Source organism: Pempheris klunzingeri, chromosome 9, assembly GCF_042242105.1.
Source record: "Pempheris klunzingeri isolate RE-2024b chromosome 9, fPemKlu1.hap1, whole genome shotgun sequence".
Taxonomy (NCBI): domain Eukaryota; kingdom Metazoa; phylum Chordata; class Actinopteri; order Acropomatiformes; family Pempheridae; genus Pempheris; species Pempheris klunzingeri.
The window spans coordinates 22,799,963-22,818,305 of NC_092020.1; the positions used below are offsets into that span (position 1 = coordinate 22,799,963).

General features: G+C 42.1%; 1 protein-coding gene across 3 annotated transcripts in view; it reads right to left on the reverse strand.

Annotated features, from left to right (window-relative positions):
- Nucleotides 1-18,343, reverse strand: part of rapgef2b (Rap guanine nucleotide exchange factor 2b) — a 103,273-nt gene that overhangs the window by 50,338 nt on the left and 34,592 nt on the right. For all 3 annotated transcript variants that reach the window (XM_070836505.1, XM_070836504.1, XM_070836503.1), the window contains exons 4-6: nucleotides 15,633-15,716; nucleotides 4,162-4,237; nucleotides 751-918 (exon numbers count right to left, since the gene is read on the reverse strand). In XM_070836505.1, coding sequence (XP_070692606.1) covers nucleotides 751-918; nucleotides 4,162-4,237; nucleotides 15,633-15,716 — 328 coding nt within the window. The remainder of the gene's footprint in view (nucleotides 1-750; nucleotides 919-4,161; nucleotides 4,238-15,632; nucleotides 15,717-18,343) is intronic.

The window sequence follows — 18,343 nt, forward strand, 5'->3', positions numbered from 1 at the left end:
CACTCTACCCACTCTACCTGTAAAACCAAGGACCTACATAAATATATGCACCATCAATTTGCTTTGAAACACGCCGACATATTAATCATCCTCATAACTGCAGAAATGACTAATGACAGGTGCCTAAGTGATGCATTGGTGAGGTGAGTGTTCAGGTGCAGAATTCAGGTTTGCATGGATACAAAAAGAAAAATAGTCACACCAGATGATTATTCTGACGATCATAAGAAGCACAAACAAACAGGCCTTTGGAGGAGGCAGGTAAAGCACTGAAAAGCTACAGCATTAAGGATGCTTAACAAACCACTAAATATCTTGAAGTCAGCAGAAGCAACAAACATGACAGACAAGTGCAGCAACTTTTCATCTAGCAAGGAAGGGTAAAACGACAATTAAACGCTACAAGGAGGAAAGCTCAGTGCAAAGATCAGAAAAACAGGCTTGAAGCGCAACTTGTAGGGACAAGGGGCGCTCTTCCCCCGGACACAAGACATCAAATGCACAACCTACAACCGAGGGGCGGCTAAGGCCACCAAACAGAGAGAAATCACAAAGATGATGTAGCGGGGAACACAAAGATTCAACTACAATCTGAAGCAAGACGGCACAACAGGTTCTGAAGAGGGAGCACGACACACAAACACAGCACAACACGGCAGCAGAGCAACATCGAGCCGCCTCTGAAGTGTACAGCAATCCACCGCAGCGAGGGTAAACACAGAGCCATAGCACGGGGGGGGGGCAACTCACCGTGTGGTATCCCCGGGCTATGGGTGGCTTTCCGGTGGGGTATGGATCCACGGTGTCGATGATTGTCTGTCTCTCCCCTTTCTGGTTGATCTTACGAAAGCGCCGGCGGGACTGTCTGTGCGAGGCTTGTCGCTGAAAGTACTCCTCATTTTCATCCATATAGTCAACCTGGAAGTGATAGGGAGGGAGGGAGGGAGGGAGGGAGAGAGGGAGACGGGCAGAGGGGGGTGTGACTGCCTATGTCTTCATTCACGCCCTTCTCCACACAACCCACAAAACACACACGCGCTCATCCCAAAAACCCCACCCTCCATCTCCGATTCCTCCACCTCCTCCCTCCCTTCCTCCCACCCCTCTTATTGCGTAAAAATAGAAGTGAGTGTGGGCTGCACAATGCACACCTACGTCAAAGGGTGCTCACAACACCAAAAGAGAGACGGAGAGAGAAAGAAGCGCGGGGGGCGGGGTGAGGGAGGGAGACGAGAGCTCAGAGTAGACTGATTGACAGACCGTGATAAACAGAGTCCGATGGAGTGAGAGACAAGCAGATAGAATAGACTGAACTCTCTCCATCTCTGTTAAACACATTAACCACAATTAAATTACATGTTAAAACGAGGATGGAGGAGGGGAAAAAAAAACATTTTCCAAGTGGAAACTGGCACAGGATGCCGCTTTAACATAGCACTTTTCCCTTTTTAGCAGTGAAATCATATTCTACAGTATTTTTGGTTAAATACTTCTTAAATGAGACTTCTGCTGCCTGGCTGCTTCGGGTCATGATGGAATGACATGTTTAAGTTGCTTCTTTCTTTCTTTTTTTTTTTTTTTGGACCCATTCCTCATCCTCTCTCACTTGCTACTTTCACTGCGGCTTCACATTTCACAGTGCTCAGCCTTTGGGATTACACCAAAATCTCCCTCTCTGCTGTACCAACTGCTGCCATGACAACGGCAGGGAAGTTGTGCGCGAGTGAGAGCATAAGTGTGATTGTGTGTCTAATTGCAAATCTCGGAGTAATGTGTACATGCATGTCTGTCTGTCTGTCTGTCTGTCTCTGTGTGTGTGTGTGTGTGTGTACAGTAGGGACACGTGAGCGGCTTATTTTTCTTCCTTTTGATGTGTTAGTCTCTTTGCTCATGTTTGTAACTGCAGGTCCGCATGAGTGCGTCCGTCTGTGTGTGTGTGTGTCTCAAACTTGTAGCAGAGGGCTTTTATCCATATGTATCTATATTCCAGGGGCAGAAAACCCTCCTCAGTAATTATAGGGCGGGTTGGCACCTATTGTAGCAAAAAGGGGTAAGGCCACAAAGTGTCTGCAGCGAGCTGAGCAGAGGGTGTTATTACTGAGGGGTTTGTGTGTGGCTGATACAGGCTCAGCTCACAGAGGCCCCCCCATCTAAGAAGCACATTCATGGAGACACAGCAATTACAGCACGAGAGACGCAGATTACTGAGATGTGCTGTGACGGCAGCGGCAACAACTAGTTGTTACTGACAAGACGTGTGTTATGTTAGATGTTTGATGTCTTCCCTTAAAGAAGTCGGCGGGAAGAATGCCAGATTTGTATGTGCTAGAAATGGTGGAGGGTGAGCGAGTAGGGCGCAAGCACGCGTGTGATTTTAAGGTGGCAGTATCCCATGATAGCAGCCAAATGGTCAGTCAGCAGTCACATGGTCTGACATGTTGGCTTCATTTGTCTCAGTGAGTGCAGTTTTACTGGCCAAAGTGGACTAAATGTTTGCACAGCTTTGTTCAGCTGCAGATAACCTGCAGCTGGTCAACAGGATATTAATTATGTTAATTGCGTTTTTTTTATGCGTCCTGTGGCAAGTGTGTGTGTGTGTGTGTGTGTGTGTGTGTGTGTTCCCAATTGAATTGTTTTTCATAGAAATTACTTCCTCCGTCAAAATGAATTTCAATATGAATCTGTTGGAGGGTGGATTTGTGGACGGTCCGATGAGAACATTTATTCTAACAACCAAAAAAACCCCAATAAAAACACCTGTGAAGGTTCATATCAAACACTGAAATGGATAAGATGATGCGTGTGTCCATCAGAAAGGCTTCTTGAGTTCTAAATGTTGGAAAATGAGTCGATGAACAGAAACTTAATATGCAAATATATTGATAATCAATTAATCATTAAAGTCATTTTTCAAGCACAAATGCAAAACATTCTCTAGTTCCAACTTCTCAGTTTTAAGGGTTTTCTGCATTTCTGTCCCATGTGTTATTAAGCTGAATATTCTATGTTTTAGACTATTGTTCTAATAACACGAGGTTTAGAAAATCGCGACTGACATTTTCACTATTTGCTGATATTTTAATGCAATGAGCCGATAAGTGAAGAAACTGATCTGCAGATTAATCGATAAAGAGAATAATTATAGGTTACAGCTCTATTTATCGTTATCAGCTCTATTTTGACTGTTTTTCATTAGGAGTTACAACTGAAGATGGCATTCAGAAGAATGTCGAAACCTCTTAAAACAAATCTCCAGTCCAGTTTAAATTCAACTCTCCACACCTCCAATCCGGTCATATTCTAGCCTGCAATTTTCAAGTTCTTCCTATCTTATGTAGCGTGCCATCGAATTGGAGCAAATACACTGTACATACATTTTCAAGCAGCTTTTTCTGAATTTGCATGACCATTTTGTCTCATAGCCAAGCTGCATCTGTTCTGATCTGCAGGCCTCCGAGGGATTCTGGTCAACAGATGATAGTATTGTGCTACTACCTCTTGCTTCTGTATGATTTCAACAACATCTTCTGCGAGCCTGCATTTGATTTGCCATAAAACTGGGTCAGAGTTCCTACCAGCCTTGGACTCAAGCAACCTCACACACGTGCTGGACTCCAGCAAAGACGCAGTTAAATACAGCTGCTGTGCTTTAAGGCTGTGATGAAATGTCAATAGGAGGCACTTACACAGATTAGTACAAAACATCTCAGCTCTTAAGGATGCTGGTTCAAATTATAGCTGTACTCTGCTGTAGGTAATGTAGGCTTGGTGATCCACAGGGGTACAGCCCACTCTTAAAACATGGAGGAAATATAAAATCAGTAATCATTATCATGACTATCACATATAATCATGACTCTGATGGAGAAATTTCAGTCTTCGGGAGCCCAATAAGGGATTATTTAGATCAGGAATGACAGGTGGTATATGAGCTAGAACATTATCATCTGGGCGGGAAAAGGGGAGTATGTTCTCTGTGGCTGAATGCTGTTGTTTTCCACCATTTGTCTGGAGTTGTATAGCAGGAAAAGCTTTGTTAAAAGAAAAATGACCATTCTATTGTGAGTATATAATGTGGTGTGTTTGAAGTTGTGTGTGTGTGTGTATAAAGTAATGCTTTTGATACCTGCATGCTAAAATTCTGAAAAAAATGGGACTCACCACAATCATCTCTGATGGTTCCAGGACGATGCACTCACATCCACGTCGCAGGCTGCCCGCTGATCGCTTCCCAAAACTGGACAAAAAGAAATTAAAAAAAATAAAATGATGAGAAAAACACAGCTTTAAAAGGTCAATGTTTATCTAACAAAAGGGGGAGCAGTCCTCTTTATGTCCCAGTACAGTCTGAACCAAGCAGCACAGACAGATGACAGATTAAATGTCAATGTAAGTCTATAGGTAACTCTCTGCCCAACATTTTAAATATGCAGTGTGGAATTTCTGTATAAAACTGAACAGAGGAGCATTGAATGGACAGTTCCTCCTTTCAGCTGTGACCACTCCCACCTGAAGGGAAACACCCGCCTCTGGAAAAGTCCACTTTCACGACGTCACAATTTGTACAGTATGCCTCGCTCCTAATGAGGGGGGAACTGGGGAATATTAAAAGCAGCAGAGACTAAAATGTCTCAAAGAAGGGCAGCAGCCATGGAAACTCTGAGCGTGAAGAGATCCAACTTGTGGGTCGGATAAAGAATGCAGCCTTTGTCCAACACCGAGCCTCAATACAGGGACACAAGGACTCCCTTGTTTGTTATTTTTAACATCTTTCGATTCAGAAAGTGACCCACATCGTGTGGGTTTGCTGATTGTGTTGCAAGATAAACTCAAGTGACTCCAAAAGAAGAGGCTGCTGCTGAGTTTGTGTGCCTGCCGCATGTTGTGCATTATTTAGTTTCACTAGTTGGGATTTTTACCAGCAAGTTAGACATTTATCTTTAAATTTACATTGGCTCAAGCTGACTTGGAATCTGGAAACATTTATTTATTCGACCTTTTTAGAGCTAAAACGATTGTAGCATGCAGCACACACACACACAATAGACCAAAATAGTCATTTTTGGAGCTGAATCATAACCTGGTTGATCAGTGGTGCACATGGAATCAATATGCAACAGTGTTAACAATCAATCGACTTGCTTTTCAGAAAAAGACGCAGATTCGCTGCATTCAAACTCTCAAAAGTGAACATTGTTTGGTTGCCATAGTTTTACATTTCATTTGTCAAACAACTGATCAAGTAACTGAAAAAAATATTTGCAGACAGATTAATGAAAGTAATGATTAGCTGCAGCCCAAATTATTTTGTTTCTTTTTCTAATGTTTGTAGAGTCGTACCTACATGTCGCACAATCAATTACTCAATTACTCAAAAGAAAATGAATCAACTATTTTCATAATAAATTAATCAAATCATTCAATATCAAACAAAAATGCTCAAGATTTCCTGGCTCCAGCTTCTCAAACATGAGGACTTGCTGCTTATGTTTGATATATATGATAGTAAATGAAATATATTTGGCTTTTGGACAGTTGGTTTAATGAAACAAGAAATTTATGGACATCTTTTTGGGCTCTGGGGCGTTCTGAGGGGCATTTTTCACTATTTTTTTTTTTTACATTTCAAAGGGTAAAAGATAAATCCAGAATATATAGAAGATTTCATCACTAATGAAAATAATATGTGACTGCAGCCACGATCCTTTTGTACTCATTTCTTGCATTAAGTCGCTGCTCTTTCACAATTCATAAATTAGGCCTGATGAGGCACTGAACCAGTTCTTTACTTCACTGGGAGTAACTCTAGGTGTAGATAGTTCTCCGCAGTGCTCATCGTGAAGTGGGCAGCGAGTAGTGGTGCATGACTACCTGCACCGAGGCTGTGGAGGTGGCAGCTTTCATCAATCAGTCCGACAGGTGCAGACCTCAGGCACAGCATGGCCTAAATGCTTTGGAGCCCTGGGCTTGTGGCTACATGTTGTGGGTACAGCTTGGTCAGGCTGGAAAATAAATACCAGCCAACTGCAAAGAGCTGCTGATACTCTACCTGCTGCTTTGGCAAAGACCAAATAATGATTCTTGTGGTGCTTTTTATTTTCTAAAAGTTTGCTTGCTTTGCTTTTCCCTTTCTGCCTCTTTTCACAGACAAGCCTTTGTTGGGTTTTGTCTGTTTTTTTTCCTCTTTTGTCAGCCATTCTGTTGTTTCTCTGTCAGTGCTGCAATTTTAATTGACTAATTTGTCAACTTTCTGATGCCTCTTGAACAACAGTTAAATGTCAAATAACTCCACATGATGCCCAGTTAACTATTGCTGACAAGCATAAAGTGGAATCAAAGAGTATGCGAGTGGCTGGACGGACCACAGCGAGACGAGCCAATGACAGCAGCGAGGGGGTTAATGCTGATGGTTGCTGTTTGCTTTGCCCGAGCTTCTCTTTAATGCGTTTTAACTCTGCCTGTATCCCTGACATACACAAGCCCGAATTCCACCACGGGGCCAAACAGAACTACAGTATGGGGAGCTTACTCAGTGTTTTGCTCACATTCTCACAAGAAGACAAACGCTGTAATTCTTTTGCAACTTATTTCCAGCAAAGATGATTTGTCAGCTGGGCAGCAGCTTCAGAGGAACAAGTGCTTTTGATCTGGTTTTACAGACATTTGGAGTTGGTACCAGCTCTGATCCTGTTGAGCCTCCCTTGGCTGACTCTACTGTGGAAAGGGGAGTAGTGATCTCACCCATCCCGCATCGCAAAACATGTTAGGCCACCAAATGCAAACACCAAAGTGACATGTTCAATCATGTTCCTCCATTACATTCCTTACATTAGTAATCCGATCCTCCATTTTGCAGGAGGCAAATGCCACTGGCAATGTGAGATATTAAAGAAGGGATTATGGAAGTGGAGAGTGAGGGGGTGGGAGCATTTTTGCGAACACAAAAGTGTCTTGTTTGGAGATTAAAGCCTCCACTGCTGTATGACTAGTCCTGAGCAAATATAAAGTACAAGCCCTGCCGTTTGGGTGAACGTATATTACAACAAATTTAATATGTCTAAAACAAACACTTGATTCTCCCAGTGGATGCTCGGTTGGACTGGGGTGTGGGCATCACTGCGGCAAACAACACTGTCACACTGCAAAGTTTGACCCACGCAAATATTCAATTTGTATTAGCTCTACTAATGATGCAGAGTATGTGCATAGTCAACATACCATGAATAATTCAGCACTGAGGAATTCAGGGCCACAAGTTGATATCAAGGCTTGTGCTTTCTTTCCTGAGAACTACAGTGTGTGTTGGCTGACAAACTTACAAAACCAGATAAGAGGAGGGGAAAAAAAAAAAGATAAAGGTGCCAGATGCTGAATGGTTTGTAACAGCACTGAGTGAAGATTATCCGTCACACTTACACACCAAGATGCTGCTATACTGGATGTGCTGCTGTCAGCTGCACAATCTTATATAAGACAATTGGAAAAACCACTTGTGCCTGAAATCCAAACACACGTGTATCTCTGCCAGAGTTGGTATTTGAGGTTATTAAACCAACAGTATTTTGTAACCCTCACACGGCCAAGTCATACAGTCGCCTTGAGTTGTCCAGCGACGTGAACACTTGCAGGCCAAAACACGGAAATCTTTCCCATCCCAAAAGACAAACATGGTAAAAGCCCTCATGTCAAAAGTAAAAGCTGAAACGCTTCTTTTGAAGGGTGGTTTTGACCATCATGCACCTGGCATGGTCATCTGATGACATTATTGGGTCTCTAACTTGCCTGTTTCAAAACATTTCACAATTTCTATCTGCTCTATGAATTTAAATCTACGAACCGAAAAGACACAAAAGTAAATGGGAGCACAGACTTAATGACTTAACTTCGCTGCATTAAAACAGTATTTTGGCAGGAAAGTCTGTTTACAGGCTTGATTTTGGAGTTCCCATTCAAATTTAGTTCGTTATATATTAACAATCAATCAATCTTTGTTTGCAGATCACCTTTAAAACAGGTTATTGCAAATCATGTTAGTACACATGATAGTAAACAGACAAATGGAGACTAGATTGTTCCAAAGATCCTCTACTACTACGACTTCAAAAAGTTAAAAGTCCATAAATTATCTGTCATCAAACGCTTTGTCTGAGCTCGTTTCAGGCAGGCACCCTGTCTGTAATTTTCAAATGATTCCCTGCAGCTCTCTCAGTTGACTGACCGACATCTCCCCAGCCTCACTGGCCTCGCATTCCCCCCCGTTATACAACAAGCCTGGGCGTCTGGAATGTCATTCCACATGCATCACCAGCCTTTCACTCTGCGAGCCCGGCAGCCTACCGCCAAAGCCTCAGATCCACTCTGCCGTCTGACTGAACCACCCTTATCTGCACCCCTGGTCTGAGCTGGAGGAGGCAGGTTGAGGGGGGGGGGCTCACCCTGTTAAGTCATTTAACTGAGTAAATGGTGAGAGGTCACACTGGATTTTTTAATCCAGCAGCCCCTTAAGAAGGACAAAGATTAAACTCCCTGGTTATGCAAGACTTCAGACCCAGCACAGAGAAGGAGGTGAGGTGAGGGGAGGTCAGAGGACGGGAGTCTCAGGAGGAATTGTCCACAACTGTTAACTCATTGAAAACAGTATCCAGGCTTGAAGGGTTTACCAGAGCTGCAGTTGACCATCTGACCACCTTGCAAACATAAACAGAATTCCTTGGAGTAAAAGCGTGGCTGCGCCACACACATAACCCCAAACCTTTGCCCCGCCACTTCTGAAATAGAAGCCGACACCAATGCCAAGAATGTGCGATTGACTTGTGACTTTTGCTTCCCGAAATACAACTTCACCGACATCGTAATGGCAAAGAGAAAAGGGCACTGATGTAGAGTTTAGAGAGGCTGACAGCGACTAGGCTAGCCGCTCAAAACTCCCAAACTTCCAAGACACATCAATCAATCATCGCCGCATCTATCATCCATTTTTAACGCAGTCTCCACAGCATGAGCTCCATCTTTGTTTTGGTTTCAAAGTTGCCAAAAGTCTTGTCTAACCCCCTTAAACAAGAAGAATGCACACCCCTTTCACTGGCAGCACACACTTCACACCGACAAATCCAAAATAACATCAAAGTCGTGTTTCACATTCCAGACTTGAAGGTTTTACTGCAACCAGCTCCCGGCTCGGAGACGAGTCAGATTTTTAAATTATAACCAAAAGCAAAGGAGTTTCCAGGCAGAGCTTTAGTGAGTCATACACAGGAGTCAAGTGGTGCTGTAGTCTGGACACTCACCCCCGACACTCCAAACTGCTCCCAGAGTGACACCACCACCTGATAAGATAAGAGGATCCCTCCTTCTGAAATATCCCCCTGCTGTTAGTCCACAGTCAGTCCAACAAGCATGTCCCAAGTCCTGACACTTTGGTGTGACTGCTGCATATCGTCCTGCGCACGCCCCAGTGCTGCTGTGTGAGATTTGTGTGTGAGAATGGGAGTGTGTTGCTCTGAAAGTGTGTGTGGATCAGCCTGTGCCCAATGGCTCAGCCCCTTTTCTCTCCCTCCCTCCCTCCCCCTCTCTCTTTCTCTCTCTCTCTCTCTCTCTCTGGTGAGTTGACTGCTGCCAGCATTCCAGCGTACGTCTAACTTCCTGCTGTTACAAATGAGTGAGAGAGTGGGGTGTGTGTTCATGTGTACGTAAGCTATGGAGGGGTGTGTATGTATGGTCAGTTGCTGTCCTCTCTTTTTGGTAGAAGTTACTCATAAACTTTATTCAATTAATATCTCTTTAACAGTAAATTATGAAGAATTAAATACACTATCTTAGACTTGTGGGTATACCAAATGTCCGGCTGATCATTCACTCAACCGTTTTCAGAAACACTGTTAGCATGTTACCATACTTCCCAGCATGTACTGATTTGCTCTGCTTTGACGACAGTAGAAGCTTATAATGGTTTATTTTTTTTATTTTACACGTGTCTCAGATCGGTCCTGTGGCTTGATCTGAACGAAAAACATTAAAATTCTTATTTGAGGGTTGTACTTTCGTTGTTTGGTGACATCTAGCTTGTTCCTACTGGTTTTAAATGTACTTATTCCAAGTCTGCCAAATGAATGAATGTTCTATAATGTAAATGTATCCACTTCCCCAGACTTTAACTTCAGCCACAGACTTCTTACTTATGGATCAGCACTGATCCTGGTTTGAATGTGAAAGCTAACAACACAGCTCAGGATGTAATGAGTAGGCAGCATGCCGGATGAAGGATTTGACTTAAAACTGCTTTGCTGGTGAAAAAAATAAACATAATTGGCAACTCCTATCAATGTTTAACCCTAACTCAGGAGCTGTTAAATTAACTTTCTATGAAGTTGAGAGATTTGCAAGAGACCGTTTATCTTCATTTAAATAGGGTGCAGCAGAGACTGAGATGCCCTGACTTTTACACACTAATATTGGTCAAGCTCCAAAAATGCTGGATCCTACAATTGATAGTGTCTTTTCATTAAACCTCCCCGCCAGGGACTGTAAGAGTGATTGAGTCCTACTTCCCTGAATAATAAAACATGCAAATATCGGTGGAGTTTCTCTTTAAATGTAGCTAACTCTGCACTCTGTGTTGCATCGAAACAGCTTCAGTTCAATTCCGAATTTCAAGGAGCCTAGTCAATCATAATTTTATGTTGAAATGATGTTATTTTACAGTGAAGCCATGCATAATGGAGTGCTTCACGGGCAGTCAGTGGCCTGTGGAGGGATTTCTCACTTGGGTACAGCTGTTGGCACAAACCTGAAAAGTTAAACTTAAATGCTCTAAAAAAAAAAAAGGAGGCCGGCCGCTTTCTTGCACAATGAGTTTTGAAATGATACACGATTGTAAACATTTCAACATCCCAAGGTTCATGAAACTCAACACAAGTGACCACATAATCCTTCAACCTAAGTAGGAAAACCATGAAATCTGTTACTTATAGTAAGTGCTGTTTTAATCTATGTGAGGAGTAAAATATCCCCTTTCAAGCATATTACTGCCCGTCAGCTTCCATAGAACGTACAGTTTATGAGCAATAGTGAGGAGGGATGAGTAAGACCCGTATTTGCGCAATTAGAGAATAAATTATCGCTGGAACTGTTTATCATCTACAGTCAAAGATGAGTCTGCTTTGACTGCTGCTGGCTGTCAAGAAATGATTTGAGCTCCACTGACCTTTTCGCCCAGCAGTTCACACATACAAAAGTGACGAGGCAGACATTCCTGCAGTTACCGGCTGCTGATATGACCCGATTCAGTTAAGAGTTGTGGTTTTTCGTTTCAGCAGATATAAGGCTGACGATCAGGAACCTGTTCAATGGATGACCGGAGATAGAGCAGAGCTCTGACAGCAGCCTACTGTGATAATGGTGATAATAACTGTAGGCAGCAGCATGAGGGAGGGGAAGTGAAACAGATACAGGGCTTACAAAGTGTATATCATGGTGGAAGTTCAGAGTTCCATACAGCGGGACATTATCGAAACTGTAACTAAAAATGTTTCAACGTGTTCATTACACAACATTTGTTTGAAGATGAAGGTCTACACATGTAGGTAAGACCGCTACTATGTATATGCTTTGCCAAATTGTAACCATATTTAAGTGTCCTGTCCGTTGCTTCAAAAAAAGCTGCAGAGTTGCAGAAAACCAGGAGTTGCAGCATCGACACATCTTATTTTAGAAGTTATTTATTTCATAAATAATTCTACATTTGATCAGCGTTTGTTTCGACAATTAAACCCTCTCCACCACCGATGACAACTCTGCATCAAATGCTCATAAACATTTGTTGTTGTGGGTGGTGTCAGGTGGAGCAGGCCCCTGATGCCCGGTAGTGATGTATGTCATGAAAGAGGAAAGGCCATAACTGTTCTGAGTCCAGTGTGTGGTCTATCGTGTCTCTCTGCCATGTCAAGTAACAGCAAAAATGATTCACTCCATGATCTCCTTATCTCTGACCCTGGAATAAGGCGGCTTTATTTACCAATTTCCTTTTTTAACTGCATGTTTGATATGGCACGCGACTTTACATGTTTTAAATCTGGGTCACCCGTTTAGTAAGATTTATTTATTTGGGTTGTGTTTGATTTCACACTGGCCTCTGGGTTAAATAAGGCACAAGAGCTCCAGCATCTTTCACTTAATGGCAGAGTCATTCCCTCTTCCCCTGGATCACATCTCACTACAGCGACCAGCGAAGGGAGGGCGCAGAGAGAGAGACAGAAGCGCTGAGAGAATGACGGAGGCATATCAGGTTTTCAACCTTCCTGCCAGTACAGATATGAACAGCCATTTCTGGGCAGGGCCTGTCTGAAACCCAATTCCACCACATCTTTAAAAGCTTCAGGAAGTCCCGCTGGACTCCGTTCAGTTCCTCGTGTCACAACCAATTTCCCCTCAGAGTCATTTTGTCCTCACCATTTTGTCCTCACCTTGTTTTGTTTCTTGCTAAGGCCATAAAAAAAAAATCCAGATTTGAAGGGAGAAAATGTTGAAACATACTGTAAAATGAAAGTGATGTTTGAACATTGAACAGTTGTTTATTTGTTGAGGTACTTTCTTATTAGCAGCCTCTTTAGCGTGGGTCACTGTCAGTTCAAAACGATCAAACATGTCACTTCTGTGGTAACAGTGACACACCTGTTGAAGCGGGAAGTGACAGTCATGCATCGTCCCATGACTTCCAGTCAGACTGACAGCTTCGTGCAACGCAATTACAGCCGACTAAAGAATTACAGTCATGCAACTGCTTACATTCCTCCTTGAATCTAAACTTTGCACTGACCTTCAAATGCTGAGCGTGTTTAATGATCCAAAAGTCTTTGAAAACTTGAATAAAAATGTGTCATTTCAAAGACCTTTTGTCACTGGCAAAATAGGTCTTGCTTCATTTCCCCTAAATAATATGGCAGCCATACACCAAGGGCAGCGGTAGAGGCTAAGACAATAATAGAGAGCTGACAATTAACTTCTTTCTTTTCCAAAGTCTGTACATTTTTATAAGGCTTTATATTTGTAGACTGTGTGTTGTTGACACACTCATTTATGGTTAAGGTTTAGGTAAGTTTAGGCCAACGAAACTACTTGGTTTAGGCTAGGGAAAGATCGCCATCATGGTTACAAGAAACCCATGTTAAATGTTGGTAGGATATGGGACGCAAACTTTGTACGGCCAATCAGCCACCTGACAGGTGCTGTAACAACATTACGTTACCTCGTTATCTTTTGTAGGTGTGAGTGAACCAATAGACGTGGAGGTTAAATAGTCCACCGACTGATATGAACATGCCTGTTCACAGTACACGCAGAGGTCCTGTTGTTTCTGTGCCACTGGTGTCAGTTTGCACTTTGTTACAGAGCACAGAAACAGCTAGATCCACACTGATCCCAGACCAGTTCTTCTGTTGTAAATCGTATCTTCAGAGATTCCGACTGAAAGTGCCAAGTTTGTGCATCATATGTAGAATTTAGAGCAGTTGACAGAAACAGGATATTTTTGTGCAATGCAGTGGGCATCGCTGTAAACAAAGTGAGCTAATTACCAACATTATACAGTCTCATGCAGCACAGAGGATCCCTTCGCAGGCCCCCCTGCAACATATGCTTAGTAAACATTTTCAGAGCCCTCTCTTCCCCAGTGGCTGCGGTCGGGCATTAACTTTAATCTGCCAATACCTGCAAATCCCCCTCCGGCATCCCACACATATGCTTTCACCTTGTCAAAACTGAAAAGGTTATATTTAAGGGGTGAGCAGATTTGTGGCACATTTCCGATCAAGTCTTCCATTTTAAATGCCTCCCACGTTCGTGTGAATGCAGAGAATGACCGCTGCCGACCCCCACAGTACTGCTGGGACAGCTCTGCTCCGCGGGCTAAAGTGTCGGCCCAGAGCTCTGAGTGGTCGTAGGTGTGTGTTATGCAAGTCTAATGGATGAAAAGATCATTGTTTTCAAGACGCCCACGGAGATGGTTCATGTAACAGATCCACTTGTGAAATCGCAGCTTTTTAACATTTGGGTCTTGGCTTCAGAGGTGGTGATCACTGCTGCGAGCTGATGGCTGAGAGCTGGAGAGGGGAACATGAATCTTAAGTCCCCTGAAGGTGTCATAGATAATTATTATCCATCATAGGGGCGGGCTGTGGTGACAAACTCACCACTCATTTTTTTTTTTTTTTTCAATCAAATATTTGTTTCTTGGTGCAACCTAGCTTATCAGAAAAAGGGGAAGGAATTATATGGAAATCATGAGATGTTTGGAATGACTTCAAACAGTTTTTTAACCATGCTAGAGGGCTGAAAATTAAATAATATATATTTAAATTATATTTATCTTTTCCCTTCAAAGCAGCTGGCAGCTCTGCAAAAAGTTTCTCCACGGCATAACTGATGTTAATGTTTAAATGTAGTGGTGTAATGCTGTTGCACTACATCATGAACAGGACATATTAGATTCCTGGATAACACGTTACCTAAAGTCTTTAGTGTGTATAAACATACACATTTAATAAATGGCTTAGAACACGATCATGCAGTTGCATGCAGCTAGAAGTGTTTATTAAAATACAGCATTTGGCAGTGATGCTACATTTAGTGTGTTAGAAATCACTTATTCAATATTTATACATTACTAGTAAAGGCTAAATAGGCGGAATGAAAGGAAATGTTGGTCAAATCTTATGTGGATATAGAAGAGACCTTTATTTTGAAGGTTACCAGTTAATATTTGTGGTGTTATATTTCTTAATTTTCTGACACTTCCTGACGTTTTGGTAACATATTTCTATGCATGTACATTTTGCATGCGTAAAGCAGAACGTTCTATGATTTAACAGGAAGTTTAGAGTTTCTGATCTTCAAGAGAAAGGAGGGGGGTTGGTGGTTGGGAGAGGAGATGCACAGCAAACAACCATAGCATCTTCTTTGCTCTGTTTACTTCTTGTAATGTAGCTATGTGTGATGCTAACTTATTTGAAACAAGTGCTACTTGAAACATCTTGGAGCTGAAGTCTCATATATTTTCATATGTAAATCTGTTAATTAGGGGAGAGATGTTTGTCTCGGCATCCGTGTAGTCGTCTGCAGAGTAGCTTGTAATGCTGAGGGAACACTGGGGTATCAGGGATTTTTGGATTAAACCAGCAAGTAGTGCAAATTGGAATCATGTGCACCAATTTGCTGCTAATTAATTGAGGTGTCAACACATTCACATTTTTTTTTTTCCCCTCTTTCCCCTGAATGATTTTCTTTGGTGACAACGTACATAAAGACTATTTTTGTGATGAAGACGACAATTATCAGGTTTAAACTGATAATCCAGCAAAAAGCAGATGTGTCCTTCATAACTTCATGCAGTGACTCTGCAAATATTGTTTAAAAAGCCAATTCTGGTAAAAAAAGAAGCACTCGTTTACTCCTCTGGATAATAAACAAACTTTTTTATAGATTAAAACTGTCTGTCTCTCGTCAGTCCTGCAATAGCTTTTTTATCTCCTTTTGTTACTGATCTAAATAGGCTTTGAAGGGAGGAGGCTGTTCGCATGTTAGTGCCAAGATAAAGCCTTTAAAACAGCACCGTGAACCAAAATGGCTGTTGATCCTACCTGCTTCTGGGCAGGAACATGGACTCCTTGATGAAGACAGAGCCGGACAAGAGGATGTACCAGCAGCTCCCAATGTCGTCAGGACTGGAAGACAGAAAAACAAACAGACAATTAGCACAATTTATCACAGAATGCAGCGGAAATGTCGAAAACTTACTGACTCCGAAAAGCGAATGGAGTATTTGGTAGATTTTGGTATGTTGGTCAGACAAAAACAAAATACAAGGGGGATCACCTTGGGCTTTAGGAAGTTGTGATGGACATTTTCTGATCAAATTGGCAACAGATTAAACAATGTCCTTTACTTGAGTGACATTGGCGGCCATACTGGTGCAGTGATTTAATGCATCAAGCAGTGTAAGATTGCCCACTGTGCCAAATACAGATCACTGCTATTAAAAAACAGTAAAGTGAAAGGAAAAAAAAAAAAAAAAGAGAGAGAGAGAAAGTGGAGAGTGTTGCAGAGAGAGAACTATGAATGAACTGAGGAATCATATCTCATCCGCCCACACCCATGGCCCTGCAGAAACACACACAGACGAGGAAATTGGGCATCGCAGACGAAGTAAACTCGGACTGACCCCTGGATGACGCGGCTGACTGTCAACTTCTTATAGCAAGACTGGTAAACAAACACACACACGAAGAAGAACGCACCCAAACAGGCTTCCACCATATATATGCTGCACTTAATTGTGATTAAACTTAATACATTATGTGGCATTACTAGCAAGCCTGCAGCCTGACTAAACAACAACGATTCCACTGCATTTGCCCTCAGATCAACAACTCACTAAATATGACATTAAGTTTGGACTCTGTGTTAAAATGCGTGCTGTAATTTTCCGTATCAGTTTTGTTTCCTTGCTCATCTGCTTTAGCTTCCGTGGCTACCAGAGGGATTGCAAAGAGATAATCTCACAAGATGCACGAGATGAACCGAATCTACTATGTTGGGTACATGTAGGATTATCAAAGAGGCCGTGTATGCTAACCTACCAAGAAAGCAAACAGATGCCATGGAGACGGATAAAACGCTTAATGCTTGCTTTCATTTATATGCATCCAGCCAGAGGGCTCAAAGGACAAACATAACATATGCAGTCTTTCTGCAGGTCAGGTCAAACTTTATAGCCAAAAAAAAAAAATCTACTGTTGGGTCTATTTTTACCCTGATTTTAGTAAATGTAGGATTACTTGTGATTCTCAATCAGTTGTCCGTTTTTACTTTCATTTCAGATGAGCTATGTAACCTTACAGGCCTCTGACTGTAAAGAGGAAGTAGAAATCCACAGAAGGAAGTATTGTCATGTCACGTAACACTGATACCATCTTCCTCCAGTGCTGGGAACTTGACATGAATGCTGAAGTTTCAGCAGGACCAAAATAGGCACATTGGTAAACAAAAACTGCTTTCATTTGGCTCTGAAGATTCGTAACAACTAAAGCTGCTTATGACTGCAGAAATTAAGATTATTTTGCTAGATTTTATGATTCACAGCCTCAGTTTGATGCCTTTATAGCTTATTTCAGCAGTCAGACATGCATCTGTTGTATTTAAAAAAAAAAAAAAAAGTCAAAGTGTTTAAATGTTTGACTTATTTTGACAGCATGTCATTTTTGTCTGACTAAAACTGTGAAATGGAGTTATTCGTGACTAATCAAGGAAGCTTCATCTATTGCATACAGATAATACTCACAATTATACTCTTTTTTTTTTCCCTTAAAAGAACAGTTCAACACATTGGGGCTTTTTATAGAGCGATAGATGAGAGGATCCATAGCACTCCCATAATAGTGAATGTAAATCTAAATATATAGGGGGAAAGAGATACCCTGGCTCTGTCCAAAGGTCATAAAATCCACCTACCAGCACATCTAAAGCTCACTAATTAACACGTTATATCTGCTTTTTTTTCATCTGTGCAAAAATTGAAGTGTGAAGTCTCCTCTCGTTGCCTCAACTTCTGATAACAACACTCCTGGAAATAGTCTGGTGCGCAACCCTGCCAGTTTGACACATCAGTGTTTGCATTGCAACAAGCAAACAAGACGGCATGCTAAGCTAACTGGCCGCTGGCTAAAGCTTCATATTCACCATACAGACATGAGTGTGATAACAGTCTTCTCATCCAGCTCTAAGCAAGAAAGCAAATGTTCCCAAAACCTGAAACTATTTTTAAAACAGTAAAGGAAAATGATTTTGAAATGAAACATTTGCTGCTTTCAGTTTGCATCAGATCAGGTGTTAAGTTTCACCTGAGGGTGCAAAAACCTGTTATTATCTTTGCTATGAATGCACACCATCAACTTCACAGGAAATTCGAATGGATGTGGCTCCGCGTGAAGCCTCCACCTGTCTGTTTACCAGCTGGCACTTAGAAACGCCACATCATCACAGAAACCGAACGTCTGCTCGTGAAGCTGAAATCAAACCTTGTGCTTGAAGGTGCTCTGGTGTTAACAAGGCAGCACCTGGTGTGATTATCGCCCAACATTTTCACCTGGTCTGAGTGAGACTTTTTAATTGAAACTAGAGGGGAACGAAAAGCAAAATCAATGACCAGTCAGTGATTTTTGCTTACAGAATGGTATGGGTGCACTTATTATACACCCGCCCTCACACAGACTCATATATTCACACCCGGTATCGCTGTGCTGACCGAGTTTTTTTCTTCTAATCACTGAGAACAAAGTCTCACCCCTTCTTC